Source organism: Scyliorhinus canicula, unplaced genomic scaffold (assembly GCF_902713615.1).
Source record: "Scyliorhinus canicula unplaced genomic scaffold, sScyCan1.1, whole genome shotgun sequence".
In the NCBI taxonomy this organism is placed as follows: Eukaryota; Metazoa; Chordata; class Chondrichthyes; order Carcharhiniformes; family Scyliorhinidae; genus Scyliorhinus; species Scyliorhinus canicula.
Genome location: NW_024055937.1, coordinates 46,006 through 62,029, shown reverse-complemented (window position 1 = coordinate 62,029; position 16,024 = coordinate 46,006). Strand labels below are relative to the sequence as shown.

At 45.3% G+C, this 16,024-nt stretch overlaps 1 protein-coding gene across 2 annotated transcripts; it reads right to left on the bottom strand.

The window, feature by feature from the left end:
• Positions 1-248: 248 nt before the first annotated feature.
• On the bottom strand, positions 249-2,987 carry LOC119961347 (zinc finger protein 239-like). Of its 2 annotated transcripts, none has more exons than XM_038788737.1 (2): positions 2,970-2,987; positions 249-1,681 (listed from the first exon to the last, which is right to left on the bottom strand). In XM_038788737.1, the coding sequence occupies exon 2, from the start codon at positions 1,222-1,224 to the stop codon at positions 367-369; it is 858 nt and encodes a 285-aa protein (XP_038644665.1). In that variant the 5' UTR covers positions 1,225-1,681; positions 2,970-2,987; the 3' UTR covers positions 249-366. The 2 variants fall into 2 exon arrangements, with proteins under 2 accessions (XP_038644665.1, XP_038644664.1); XM_038788736.1 differs by having other exon boundaries at positions 2,854-2,976.
• Positions 2,988-16,024: the final 13,037 nt, after the last annotated feature.

Genomic DNA, 16,024 nt, shown 5'->3' with positions numbered 1-16,024 from the left:
GTCCCCAGTACAAATGACTGGGGTTTGTGTTAAGTGATCCTGGGTTTGCTACCAATACCTCCCCTGGATGCCAAAGCTAAGACAGACACACTGGAAGCGATAGGGAGCTGGGACATGGCTTTGAGAGTAACAGAAGGTGTAAGAACTGAGTCTGGAGTTAGAAAGGAGGAAAGGCCACAAAAATGCAACATTCAGTAACAGGACATCAATTAATCGCCTCTTACCCCAGTGAAATGAAGGTTTCGATAGTGTGTCTGAAATAATATTAGTTCACTTGACATATATTCAGAGGATTAAACTCCAGCCCAGTTACAGAGATTATTAACATCAGCAAAAACAAACTCCAACAGTCAGAATGACCATGGTTCAGTCCTGGATGTGATTAACAGCAGCAGAATCCAAACCCTGCAGACATTTATGAACCTGTTGCTGTGTCAGATGAGTTGTCCACGTAAATCCCTTCTCACACTCAGAGAAGGTGAACGGTCTCTCCCCGGTGTGAGTGTGCTGGTGTGTCTGCAGGTTGGATGAGCGAGTGAATTCCTTCCCACAGTCAGAGCAGGTGAACGGTCTCTCCCCAGTGTGAACCCGCTGGTGTCTCAGCAAAACACTTGTGGTTTTAAAACTCTTCTCACATTCAGAACATTTGAAAGGTTTCTTATCCGAGTGAACAAGTTGGTGTGATCTGAGGCTGGTTAAATAAATGAATCCCTTTCCACATAAGGAGCAGGTGAATGACCTCTCCCCAGTGTGAACTCGCTGGTGTTTCTGGAGGCCAGATAACTGAGTAAATCCCTTCCCACACACTGTACATCTGAAGGGCCTCTCCTCATTGTGAACTCGCTGGTGTATCAGCAGATCACTTGTGGTTTTATAACTCTTCTCACATTCAGTACATTTGAAAGGTCTGTTATCCGTGTGAACCAGTCTGTGAGTAGCGAGGTGGGATGATCGTGTGAATCCTTTCCCACACACAGAGCAGGTGAATGGTCTCTCCCCAGTGTGAGTGCGCTCGTGTTCAATGAGATTCTGTGATCGTTTGAATAGCTTCCCACAGTGAGAGCAGCTGAACTGTCTCTCAGTGCGAACAACCTGGTGCTTGACCAGGTCCTCTGAGCTTTTAGAGTTGTTATCACAGTCTGACTGGTTAAACAGCCCCTCATCAATGTGAACTTGCTGGTGGGTCCGCAGGTGGGATGACTGAATGAATCCCTTCCCACACATGGAGCAGGTGAACGGCCTCTCTCCAGTGTGACTGCGTCGATGTATTTCCAGCAGGGATGGGTAATTGAATCCCTTCCCACAGTCCTCACATTTCCACGGTTTCTCCGTGGTGTCGGTGTTGTTGTGTATGTCCAGTTTGGATGGTCAGTGGAAGCCTCGTCCACACACAGAACACGACAGTGAATGGGGTGATGTTTTTTCAGGCTGTGTAACTGGTTAAAGCTCTTTCCACAGTCAGTTCACTGGATCACTCTCACTCAGTTGTGTGTGGGTCTCGGTGCTTTTCCAGTCACACTGATGTTTGAAATCTTTTCCCACGGACAGAACAGACAAACATTTCTCCTTCCACATTCAAAGACGGATGGTATTCAGGTGCTCATGAATTGAGTGACTCTGTCAGATCTCGATATGATGTTTGGTTTGAGTTTCCCATCTGCAAATCATCGTCCTCTTGTACCTTGTAAAAGACATTGACAGTGTCAGGATTACCATTAGTGCAGGATAGAAATTTAGAACCGACAATTCCAGTTTCTATGATTTTTTTTCCTCTCTTGTTTCCCCAAACTTGTGGTCCAATCAAACGTCCTTCTCAACTAAACCAGAATGTTGTTTCCAGTGTCTATGAGACATCCTGTACCCTGAGGTGTCCACCGGTGTGGAAGGTCTCATGAGTTCCGGTAGACACCGTACGCCCCCCTCTCCAGGACCACCCAGGGATTGACAAGACCACAGAAGAGGGACTGACAGCCAGAGTTAACCCCCCGCCACTCTGTAAATTGCTGCTTTAATCAGGCCCAAGAGCAGGTCCAGGAGCAGATCCTCTGACTTATTCAGTCCCCTCCACACTGGGCAGGCAGTGATTAGGAGTGTGGGGTTGAAGTATAAACCAAATGGAGAAGCAGTTCCTTCAGATAACTATCCAGGGGCTATCTAGCTGGTTTAACTCAGCGAGCTAGATAGCTGGTTTGTGATGCAGAATAAGGCCAATAGCGTGGGTTGAATTCCCGTACCAGCTTACACAAACAGACGCCGGAATGTGGCGACTAGGGGCTTTTCACAGAAACTTCATACTTGTGACAATAAAAGGTTATTATTATTAGGGGCTGTAACCTATGATTGAAAATAAATATGAGGCCCAAATTGGGAAGCATTGCTATCTCACGGTGCCAAAGACCCGGGCCCGGGTCACTGTCCGTGTGGCGTTTACACATACTCTCCGTGTCTGTGTATGTCTCCCCCACAGCCCAAAAGAAAGGGGAGCTGAATTTGCCACGGTATATTGCCCCATAATTGGAATAAAAGAACTGGATGCTTTAAATTCATTTTAAAAAATTAAAATTATATGATACAAATACCCCTCGAGGCCGCGAACATCATGCCCAACCCGAAAGTGGGGAATATGTTTTAAAACGTGCTGTCCTGGATGGTGTCTGCCCCGGACACTAGGACCCGGTGAGAACAGAAACCTGAAGCTCCGCCTACTCTCTATAACGTCTAAAGGCCACAGCGCATGCGCTCCGCGCTGAACCAGAATGGCGACCGTTATCCATAAGCTGTGTCTGGGGAAAAAAAACCCAGAAACGGAAACGCGGGACTTGCAGAGTCACATTCGGGGTTTGAGGCCCTCACCAGGTGTTTAGAAACCCTCCCTATCCAGATCCGTCCCCATCGATCCCTCAGAGTTTCCTCATCCTTCCCGCTGCAGAGACGACAAAAGAGCAACTCTGCCCATCGCCATTACTTACATTGCGCATGCTCCCATACTGGGCAATACTGCGCCTGCGCAGTACATTACTCTGGTGTGAATAGGGGACATTCACTACCGCGGGGAATGCTGGGTAAAGCAATTGCCATCGAAAATACTAAAACCAAAGTGAAAGTGCTGGAAAATGTCAGCAGGTCTGGCAGCATGTGGAGAGGAAAGAACTAACGTTTTCATTTTTTCATTTCACGTTTGGAGTCCAGATGACCCTTTGTCAAAGCTGTAAATACTAATCGAAAATACTAATTAGTTGTTATCTTTTTTGCTGTGATATGGATATTGGGGGAAAATGGGAAATTTATAAAATTAGGAATCAAGTAATACATAAACCCATGTGTACAGACCCTCCATTATCCATCAGAAAGATGGAGTGATGATGTGGAGATGTGGGACTGGGGTGAGCACAGTAAGAAGTCTGACAACACCAGGTTAAAGTCCAACAGGTTTCAAACACTAGCTTTTGGAGCACTGCTCCTTCCTCAGGTGATTATACAGGGGCAATATAACTGGTTCAGCTCAGTGTGCTAGATAGCTGGTTTGTGGTGCACAATAAGGCCAACAGCGTGGGTTCAATTCCCGTAAGATGGAGTGGTCATTGGTGGAGAATTTCAAATGCCCCAAAGTTTTCCAAAGCAGCAGCAATGACAGAGTCCAATGCAAACACAGAAGGTGGGGTGACTTGAGTGAAGCATTTCGGTGGTGCAATGGTTAGCACTATTGCCTCACCGTGCCAGAGACTAGAATTCAATGCTGGCATTGGGTGACTGTGTGGAATTTGCACTTTCTGCCCATGTCTGCGTGCCTTTCCTCTGGGTGCTGAGGTTTGCTCCCACAGTCCAAAGATGTGCAGGTTAGGTGGACTGGCTGTTCAAAACTGCCCCTTTGTGTCCAGGGATGTTCAAGTTATTTGGGGTTACGGGGATAGGGCAGGGAAGTGAGCCTAGGCAGTGTGCTCTTGCAGAGGGCAGGTGCAGACTTGATGGGTCGAGTTCCTTCTGCACTGTAGGAATTCTTGGTTCTATTGCACCTAGTAACTGTCAGGATTGTATTTGCGTGGATATTCCAGGTCAGTTTTAAAAATTCATCCATGGGAGGTGGGTGTGGCTGGTTTCATCAGCATTTATTGCCAATCCCTGGTTGCCCTTGAGAAGTTGCTGGTGAGTTGCCTTCTTGAACTGCTGCAGTCAATGTGGTGCTGGAGAGGGCAGCACGGTGGCACAGTGGGTTAGCCCTGTTGCCTCACGACGATGAGTTCCCAGGTTCGATCCCGGCTCTGGGTCACTGACTGTGTGGAGTTTGCACATTCTCCCTGTGTTTGCGTGGGTTTTGCCCCCACAACCCAAAGATGTGCAGGCTAGGTGGATTGGCCACGCTCAATTGCCCCTTAATTGGAAAAACTGAATTGGGACTCTAAATTTATTTTAAAACATTTTTAAAATGTGGTGTAGGAGCACTCACAGTACTGTTAGGGAGAATTCCAGGAATTTCCTGGAGGAATGGCAATATATCTCCTTGTCAGGGTGTTGAGTGGCTTGGAGGGAAATTTCCAGGTGGTGTTTTTACCCAAGTGTCTGCTGCCCTTATCGTCAGTGGCAGCGGTTGTGGATTTTATTTTATTGCAGGTTTAATATAGATTTTAAATATAAAATCTTTGGAAGGACGTTAGTGAACATTTGGAACAATTCCAGCAACTTTCTTACCACTTCACCTTAGTTCCAACCCCACAATTTACCAGATGTGTTCAGCTGAATTTCACAACTTGCCTTTGTGTTTTTGTGGCTTGTCTCTCATGTTTCCCTCTTTCTGTTTTCAATTCATTTTTCAGGGTATTAGAAGATGAGAAATTTCAGACAATCATAAGTCAAAGACCACGTCAAGATCTGACCCAGTCACTCGATTCTTCAGGATGAAAAAAATGAAATGAAAATCGCTTACTGTCACAAGTAGGCTTCAAATGAAGTTACTGTGAAAAGCCCCTAGTCGCCACATTCCAGCGCCTGTTCGGGGAGGCTCGTACGGGAATTGAACCGTGCTGCTGGCCTGCCATGGTCTGCTTCAAAAGCCAGCTATTTAGCCCAGTGTGCTAAACAAGCCCCTAAACAACACTAAAGGGCACCTCCGGGATTTGAACCCAGGACCTCTCGCAAGCTTCAACACTGAAAAGCCCGAAGCAGAAATCATATCCCTAAACCAATGAGCCACTTTCTGAATATCATCAGCTTTTGAACATGGAAGGAAAAAGCACCATTCACAGTGGGGTAAAACTGCATCTGTGTTGTGTGTGTGGACAAGGTTTCAACCGTTCATCTTGCCTGATGAGACACAAGCGCAGTCACAACGGGGAAAGACCGTATAAATGTGGAGACTGTGGGAGAGGATTCAATTATCCAGTTGGCCTGGAAAGTCACCGACACACTCACACTGGAGAGAGACCTTTCACCTGCTCAGTGTGTGGGAAGGGATTCACTCAGTTGGCTGGCCTGTTGATACACCAGCGCATTCACAGCAGGGAGAGGCAGTTCACCTGCTCCTAATGTGGAAAAGGATTTACTCAGTCATCGGCCCTGCTGATACATCGGCACATTCACACAGGGGAGAGGCCGGTCACCTGCTCTGTGTGTGGGAAGGGAAGCACTGATTTCTCTGCTCTGCAGAAACACCAGCGAGTTCACACCAACAAGAGAGAGTTTAATTGATTAAACTGATTGTGGAAAGAGTTTTAAAAGACCACGCACACTGAGGGAGCACCAGTACATTCACACCGGTTCCACACCGTTCAGCTGCTCTCACTGCCGGAAGGGGTTCAGGACATCTTTCCACCTTGTGGCACATGAGCACATTCACACTGGAGACAGGCCATTCACCTGCTCTGAATGTGGGAAGGGATTTAATCGATCATCCAACCTGCAGAAACACCAACGTGCTCACAGTGATGAGAGACCGTTTAAATGCCCAGACTGCAGGAAGTGTTATAAAAGTTCTGAGGAATTGCGGCGTCATCAACGTGTTCACTGACGAGAGAACGTTCACGTGTTCTCACTGCGGGACTGGGTTCAGGAGAAAAGGCGACCTCACTGTACACCAGCGAATCCATACTGGGGAGAGACTGTTCACCTGCCATGTGTGTGGGAATTCACTTGTTTATCCCATCTCACTGCAGACCAACATGTTCACATGACTGAGAGACCATTTAAATGTTCTGACTGTGAGAAGAGCTTTAAAAGCAGAAAACTTCTGCTCACACACCAGCATAATCACTCGGGAGAGAGACCATTCACCTGCACTGAGTGTGGGAAAGGATTCACCCAGTCATCCACTTTGCTGAGGCACCAGCAGGTTCACAGCGAAGAGAAGCCATTCACTTGTTCCACCTGCCGGAAAGGATTTACCCAGTCATACAACCTGCTGAGACACCAGCGAGTTCGCCAGTGATTACAGGGGTGTGATTCTGCTGTTATTGCTGCTGTTAATCACATCCAGGACTGTTTATTCTGATAGTTGGGAGTTTATTTCTGATGTAAAGCAGCCTTATTGGACTTGGTGTGTGTCCCACAGCATCTCTCATTCATGCGTGAATAGATCATCATCTCTGCAAACCTTGGTTTAAATTTGCATTGAACTGAACATGAACAATAAACAGATCTCAGTCCAATCCTGCAGCTGTATATTGACAGGGGAAAGTCTGTTCTGAAACTCGAGGATAAGGCTGTGTAAGCTCTGAATGTAATCATCAGGTTTGAGCTATTTGATAGACACCTAACTTGTCAGATATTGAAGGAATTACTCGGAAAGTAAACTCACCGATTTCTAACCTCAGACTCTGGTACTGCTGTAATGAACACTCAGCATCCATTAGTGCTGATTTACAGTGAATCACTGAATATTCTGTGGGATCTTTGTTACTTGTTTTGTGAAATATCTCTCCCCATTAGTGCTGAACTGCTGGATAACTCGGATTGCACTTGGACATGATTTGGATTTAGTTTAAAGATGTGCAGGTTAGCTGGATTGGCTATGCTAAATTATCCCTTAATGTCCAAAGATGTGCAGGTTAGCTGGATTGGCTATGCTAAATTATCCCTTAGTGTTCAAAGAGGTGCAGGTTAGCTGGATTGGCTATGCTAAATTGTCCCTTAGTGTCCAAAGATGTGCAGGTTAGCTGGATTGGCTATGCTAAATTATCCCTTAGTGTCCAAAGATGTGAAGGTTGGGTGGGATTACAGGGATAAAGCAGGGTAGTCGGCCCAGGTAAAGTGCTCTTTTGGAGGATCGGTACAGACTGATGGGCTGAATGGCCTCCTTCTGATTCTGTGTCAATAAAGGGTCTGTGTGCCTAGATGAATTGGTAATTTGTAGCCAATAAACAATGTTTATGTCCTGACTCGTAGTCTGGCGTCTTTGTGATTTGTGAGGAAAGATTTAATTCACTCACTCAGCAGCTTGAGGGGAACCAGACTGAGGTTTAATGAACATAATGAGCAGGAATAGGCCATTTGGTCCTTTGAGCCTGTCCTGCTATTCTTGTTTTATTTGTTCAGGGGACGTGTCTATCAGCATATATTGCCCATTCCTAATTGCCCTTGAACTGATTTGCCATTTCAGAGGTCATTTCTGTGGGTCTGGAGTCACATGTAGGCCAGACCAGATAATGGTGGCATATTTACTTCCCTAAAGGGCATTCGATAGGTTTTTACAACAATTGATAATTGTTTTCATGGTCATCATAAGATTTTTATTGAATTCAAATTTGACCATCTATGATGGTGGGATTCGAACCCAGATCCCAGGAGCAGTCCCCTGGGTCTCTGGGTTACTGACCCTGTGACAATACCACTACATCACCGCCTCCTCGACCATCACTGATTGTCTACTCCAACTCCACCTCCCTGTACTCTCCCCATAGCTCTCAATTCCCTTTATACACAAAAATATATCAATTTGTCTTAACTACACTCACTGACTGAGCATCCATTGCTCTCTGGGAGAGAGAATTCCAGAAATTCACAACCTTGGTGAAGAAATTGCTCATCACAATCTGAAATGGGGAACCTTTTATTCTGAGAGTCAGTGTTCCAGATTCCCCAGTCAGGAAAATAAAACATCTTCAGCGTCTAACCTCTCCATACCTTTATGAATCATATGTTCTAATGGGATCACCTCTCATTTTTCTAACCACCACAAAATTTAGACCCGTCTCATTTCGCCTACACTTGATGTTTGGCTAACTGGACGGTGGGTTCCCATTTAATCTCTCTACTTTCTGGAATAGTGAGTGTAGGATTCGTATGTTTTCTACTTTTCAGTCCTTGGAAAGTGAGGAAGTAGGGTGTCTGGACCAGAGGATGTAGTCACCATTTAGTCCCATTAATATCTCCACTCTCTATTGTTATGGGCCAGGGTTTAGAGAACCCCAAAGTGTATCATGGAATTCACCTGACCCACAACTTTTAATAGATTGTGGTTGGGGAGCACATGGCCCACTCTAAAGGTACAGCAGAAATGGAAAAGTTTTTTTTTAAAGCAAAACAGTGTTTATTCTATGAACTCAAGTTAACCTTTTTGAAACATACAGTGAACATCTTAGCAACCATTAATTCAAATACAACCCCCAAAGAATACAACACTAAGTAATGCTTGCGCTGTCCTTTTAACATCTAGAAGACTCACCAAAAAAAAACCTTTTAAAAGAAGCAGATCAGGTTAAAGTCACTATTGAAAACATTTATAATTCTGAGTTCACCAAATGATCAAGAGATAGTGTTTTGATGGCAGAGAGAACAGCAGAACGCCTACTTGGTCTGGCTTTAGCTCCAACACTGAAAACAAAACTAAAACACACCCTGCAGTCTGCTCAAAAACAAAAGTGAAAAGCAGACAGACAGCCTAGCTCCACCCACTCTCTGACATCACTGGAGTAGTTATCACTCATTTCTTAAAGGTACTCTCACATGACACTATTTCTATAGGTTCCTCATTCGGACTGGATAAAGGAATCTGTAACCTGCATCTGCAAAGCTGTCTGCAGCTCGTTCAGGATTCATGCAGCTTCCACTCTTCATCAATCAAACACATTTTCAATGGGAATTAAATAGTCTTTTTCATTTTTAAAACTTTTATTCACATTATAATTGTCAGAAAGCATCATTCAATCAACAACTTTTCTGTAAAATTCTATAAAATGATGTTGAAACGTGTGTCTGACTGGTTTTTCATAATAACTGGCATTTGATTAACATATTTGTATTGTTGACCAATTTTTTAAAGGTTGACTCTTCCTTGTATTAAGGTTGCTGTCCGCCCCCTGCACTGAACCCTTAGTTCCCCCTTGTAATTAGAACGTTTCTGTTTCCTACGATGGCGACAGCACGGTAGCATTGTGGTTAGCACAATTGCTTCACAGCTCCAGTGTCCCAGGTTCGATTCCGGCTTGGGTCACTGTCTGTGCGGAGTCTGCACATCCTCCCCATGCGTGCGTGGGTTTCCTCCCACAGTCCAAAGATGTGCAGGTTAGGTGGGTTGGCCATGATAAATTGCCTCACCTTCTAATATCCTGTAAAAGGTGTTACAAAAGTCATCACTGTCAGTCCAGGATAGAAATTCTAAACAATTTAAATTTCTGTGGCATATTTTTTCCTCTCTTGTTCCCCCAAAGTAGTAAATCCCCGTCCCACACACTCTCCCTCCTCCTTGGGCTGAAATCCAAACCCATCTCACCATCTTCTCCGTTTCTTTCCTCAACAAGTTTTCTCCCTCTCCTTTGCCTGAGTTCAGTTCTCCAAACACCCTGAAAAAGGAATTTTGGTCAGTCCCAGATAGACATTCAGAAGAGACCAAAATTCTTCTTGGTTTCAGTTTGCTGCGTGCACATCTTTTCCCCTTCTCACCCTGTATAGGAGTTTCCAGAATCCATGTTAGTCAATGGCGGTGGTTGCGTAATGGTATTGTCGCTGGACTAATTAACCAGATACCCAGACCAGAACAATGCTCTGTGGGGATCCCAGGTTCAAATCCTGCCACTGCTGATGGTGAAATTTGAATTCAATAAAAATCTGGAATTAAAAGACTAATGGTGACCATGAAACCATTGATGATTGTTGTAAAACAACATCTGGTTCACGAATGCCATTTAAGGAAAGCTGCCACCTTTTTCTGGCATACATGTGACTCCAGACCCACAGCAATATGGTTGACCTTTAAATGCCCCCGTCAAGGGCAATTAGGGACGGGCAATAAATACTAGCACAGACTGCGACGTCCACGTCCCATCAACGTATTTAAAAAATGTCTGGGAATCAATTCACAAATTTCTCTTCCTGATTTCTGATCCCGAATGGTGGCGCATGCGCCCTCATGTACATTGTTCAATAGAAAGATGGCGAATGTACTTCTGAGGCTGTACAAGGCTCTGGTCAGACAACATTTGGAATTTTGGACCCCGTATCGAAGGAACGATGTGCTGGCCTTGGGAAAGGGTCCATAGGAGGTTCACAAGAATGATCCCTGGAATGAAGAACTTGAGGACTCTGGGTCTGTACTCATTGGGAGTTCAGAAGATTCAGGGGGGACCTTATTGAAACTTACAGGATATTGTGAGGCCTGGATAGAGTGGATGTGGAGAGGATGTTTCCACTTGTTGGAAAACTGGAACCAGAGGACACAATCTCAGACTAAAGGGACAATTCTTTAAAACAGATGAGGTTGAATGGGACTGGTTTAGCTCACTGGGCTAAATCGCTGGCTTTTAAAGCAGACCAAGCAGGCCAGCAGCACGGTTCGATTCCCGTACCAGCCTCCCCGGACAGGCGCCGGAATGTGGCGACTAGGGGCTTTTCACAGTAACTTCATTGAAGCCTACTCGTGACAATAAGCGATTTTCATTTTCATTCAATTTCTTCAGCCAGAGGGTGGTGAATCTGTGGCACTCTGCCGCAGAAGGCTGTGGAGGCCAAATCACTGTGTGTCTTTAAGACAGAGATAGATATGATTCTTGATTAATAAGGGGATCAGTGGTTCTGGAGAGAAGGGAGAAGAATGGGGATGAGAAAATATCATGATTGAATGGCAGAGCAGACTCGATGGGGCGAGTGGCCTAATTCTGCTCCTATATCTTATGGTGTTAGATCCTGAGTTTTTATTTTCTACAATAGGGGTTGTTTAGCACAGGGCTAAATCACTGGCTTTGAAAGCAGGCCAGCAGCACGGTTCAATTCGCGTAACAGCCTCCCTGAACAGGTGCCGGAATGTGGCAAGTAGGGGCTTTTCACAGTAACTTCATTTGAAGCCTATTTGTGACAATAAGTGATTTTCATTTCATTTCATTTTATCAAACGCCTTCTGGAAATCTAAGGACAGTGCATTCAGCTGTTCCCTTTTAGCCACAGTACATGTGACTCCATCAAATAACTGACAAATTGGTTAAACATGATTTGCCTTTCACAAAACCATGTAGACTCTGCCTGATTACCTTCAATTTTTCTAACATGTTCCCTATAACAGATGTTTGGTTAACTGACCTGTTGTTTCCAGCTATCTGCCCCCCCACCTTTTACTTTTGTTATTTTCCAATTTAATGGATTCCTCCCTATATCGAGCAAATTTTGAAAAATGAAACGGGTGCATCAACTCTCTAATTAGCTGCTTCTTCCAAGATCTTATGGTGAAGTCGACCCGAATCCGGGGTTTTGTCAGCCTGCAGACTCAAACATTGCTCATTAACACTTCCCTGGTGATTGTAATTTTTCTGAGTTCCTCTGTCCCTTCCATTTGCTGATTTACAGATATTTCTGAAATGTTACTTGATTCCTCTAGTGATTCAATTCAGCCCCACCTCAACCCATTTGTTTTCATTTCATTTTAACTGTCTTTTACCATTTCTTTCTTTCCTGCACGTTTCTCCTCTTTGCTTCCCCCTTCCCCCCCCCCCCCCCCCCCCCCCCCCTCCCCACACCCCACACCTACAGTTCATCCTCTGATGTTAGTTTCCCTGCTGTTTGACCTTTCACATCTTTTGTCCTCTCTGGGGACTGCCAGTAGCACTCTTTCACATTGGTATCTGTGGCCATTAGCGCCCGATTTCCCTGGGTTTCTGTGGCTATGACTTCAATTCTCACTCCAGTCTAAATATTTCCCACTCTCTCTGTCTGTTAGCTTTGACAAAGTCATCGGACTCGAAACGTTAGCTCTTTTCTCTCCATACAGATGCTGCCAGACTTGCTGAGATTTTCCAGCATTTTCCCTTTTGTTTTAGATTCCAGCATCCGAAGTAATTTGCTTTTACCTGTTCAATTCATTTGCCATAACCTTACTTTCCATCCAAGATTGCTTGCGAGAGCATCAACACTCACTTGAAGGAAGAAGGAAGAAAGGAGAATTATTTACTATCACAAATATCTATTGAAACACCATCTGTCTTTATATTTCTAGCCAGCTTTCTCTGGTACTCTAATTATTTCCTCCTTATTAATATTTTTGTGTTTATATTTGATCCTTTATATTCTGCCCAATGTTGTGACCTGATATCTGCCTTTGCGCTGTTCCATGCTTTGTAAAAAAACATTGATATGTCTTTAACTTTTTTAGTTAAATACAGATGTTGGGTCCTCCCCTTGGAATTTTCCATTCTCATGAGAATGTATCTATTCTGTTTATACTGAAATATCCCGTTCAATGTCTGCTACTGAATCTCAATTGACCTGACACACAAGCTCATTTGAAAGTTCATTTTAGCTCGCTCTGCTTTGATGCCCTCATAATTGCTCTTATTGAAGCTTAACTTACTCGTTTTGGACTCAATCTTCTTCCCCACAAACTGCATGTCAAATTCAGTCATATTATGATCGCTGTTACCTGGGGATGCCTTCACCATGAGGTTATCAATTAATCCTTGCTGCACAATACCCAGCCTGGTGTTACCTGACCTCTGGTTTGCTCCAAAATGTGCTGATTGTAGAAACTATCGCAAGAACATTGTGAACTCCTCACCTCTGCTACTTTCGCCAATCTGATTTTTCCAGTTTATAAGTGTACTAAAATCTCCCTTGATTATCACTGTACCTTTTCTGACAGACTCCCATTATCTCTTCTTTTACACTCTGTCCTACTGTGTCGTTACAATTAGGAGGCCTGCACACCACTCCCAGAAGTAAATTCTTGCCTTTACCAGTTTTCATCTCAAACCAAACCACTCCTACATCCTGGTTTCCTGAGCTTAGGTCATCCCTGTCTAATGTGCCAACAGCATCAATAATTAACAACGCCACTCTTCCACCTTTTCCGAGATTTCTGTCCTTCCTCAATTTTACATGTACTACAATATTCAGCTCACCACCCCCTTTTGAAGGGGAATGGATGATGGGCAATAAATGTAGTCTTAGAGAACACTGTCGTTAACACAAGGCTAATTTTATTAATCTATATCCAGAATATTAAACTTCGGCCAAGTCACGGGAATGATTAACATCAACTGAAACAAACTCCAACTGTCAGAATGAACACGGCTCAGTCCTGGATGTGATTAACAGCAGCAATAACAGAATCCAAACCCTTGTGAACTCGCTGGTGTTTCTGCAGGGTGAATGAATGAGTGAATCCTTTCCCACACACAGAGCAGATGAATAATGTCTCCCTGGTGTGAATGCGCTGGTGTTTCAGCCGGAGGGAATGCTGAGTGAATCCCTTCCCACACACGGAGCAGGTGAATGGCCTCTCTCCAGTGTGACTGCGCTGGTGAATCAGCAGATCCATTTTGCCTTTAAAGCTCTTCTCACAGGCGGAACATTTAAAAGGTCTCGTATCAGAGTGAACACGTTGGTGTGAGGCGAGTTGGGCAGACTGAGTGAATCCCTTCCCACAATCAGAACAGATGAACTGTCTCACCCCAGTGTGAATGCGCTGGTGTCTCAGGAGGGTGGATGACTGAGCGAATCCCTTCCCACACACACAGCAGGGGAATGGTCTCTCCCCAGTGTGAACCCGCTGATGGTCCAAAAGTTTGCATAACTGAGCGAATGTCACCCCACACTCAGGACAGGTGAATGGTTTCTCTCCAGTGTGAGTTCTCTGGTGTGTCAGAAGGTTGGATAACTGAGCGAATCCCTTCCCACACTCAGTGCACGTGAATGGTTTATCCCCGCTGTGCATTCGCTGGTGTGTCAAAAGGCTGGATAACTGAGTGAATCTCTTCCCACACTCAGAGCAAGTGAATGGCCTCTCCTCAGTGTGAACCCGCTGGTGTGTCAGAAGATTAAATTTGTTTTTAAAGCTCTTCTCACAATCGGAACATTTAAAAGGTCTCCTGTCAGAGTGAACAAGTTGGTGTGCAGTCAGATGTGTTAGTCGAGTGAATCCCTTTCCACACTCGGAACAGGTGAATGGTCTCTCCCCGGTGTGACTGCGGTGATGAGTTTCCAGCTCAGATGGGTAACTGAATCCCTTCCCACAATCCGCACATTTCCATGGTTTCTCAATGGTGCCGGCATCCTTGTGTCTCTCCATTTTGGACGATTAGTTGAAGCTTCTTCGACACACAGAACACGTGTACAGTTTCTCCTCGCTGTGAATGGTGTGGTGTTTTCAAGGCTGTGTAACTGGTTGAAGCTCTTTCCACAGTCAGTTCACTGGAACACTCTGACTCGGGTGTGTGTGTGTCTTTGTGCTTTTCCAGTCACACTTATGTTTGAAATCTTTTCCCACAGACAGAACAAACATTTCTCCTTCCACATTCAAAAGTTCATGACATTCAGATCCTGATCAGAGTGACTGTCAGATCTTGATGTGATGATTGATTTGAATTTCCAGTGTCGATCCACTCCTTGTAACCCTGTAAAATCAGTTTACACAGGTCAGAAATTCATAGAACATAGAACAGTACAGCACAGAACAGGCCCTTCGGCCCTCGATGTTGTGCCGAGCAATGATCACCCTACTCAAACCCACGTATCCACCCTATACCCGTAACCCAACAACTCCCCCCCTTAACCTTACTATTAGGACACTACGGGCAATTTAGCATGGCCAATCTACCTAACCCGCACATCTTTGGACTGTGGGAGGAAACCGGAGCACCCGGAGGAAACCCACGCACACACGGGGAGGACGTGCAGACTCCACACAGACAGTGACACAGCCGGGAATCAAACCTGGGACCCTGGAGCTGTGAAGCATTTATGCTAACCACCATGCTACCGTGCTGCCCCTTCAGAACAGATAATTCTAGTTACTGGGGAATAATTGTTTCTCTCGTTTCCTAAAGCTGCCAATCCCAGTCCCACACTTTCCCCTTCCCACACTCACCACAATGGTTTCTAGGTTATTAATACTGAGTGCAGCTTTGAATTCCAGATTATGGCTTGAATTTAAATTCTACCACCTGCATTAACAAATCCATCTGTGTGAGTGCAGGATAGAAATTGCCCCCATTCTCTCCTCCTGCTCCAGGATCAGTAAAGTGAGTTAAAGATAATTTCTCCTGAACAAATCCATTGCTGCATTTCCTTCCTGAAGCCACATTTGTCCACTGGGGCCTGGTACCGGGTGAAAGCGGCAGCTGCCGTTGTGTTGGGTGTTGAGGCGGTGCGGCTAGTTTGTTATTGGGGGTGTTGAGGCCTCCACTGGGTGTTTGTGAAGCCTCCCCTCCCACCCACTGCCCCTAACGCTGCCTCCGCTTATCCGCCTCCTTCCCGCCTGAAGATGAGACAAACAAGCGTTAGTCCCGGGACATGAGCGGCACTGCGCATGCTCCAAACCACAATGCCCGGGGAGTGATTGACGGCAACTGCGGACCAATAGGACGAGGGGGCGGGACTGGGGGACCGAGCAGGAGTGGATGGTCCTCCAACCAATCGGAGTGAGTGAGGGTGGGTGGGACTTCGACTGAAGCATGCGCAGTGCGGGTAATGGCGATGGAGAGAAGCTTTTATCTCGGATCCACAAAAGGTAAGAGGAATATTGTGGAACGCTGGAGCGATGGATGTGGCTGGTCTGTGGAAAAGTTTTCTAAACATGTTGTGCACGTCCACACTCAAAAAAATTACTCCCGAG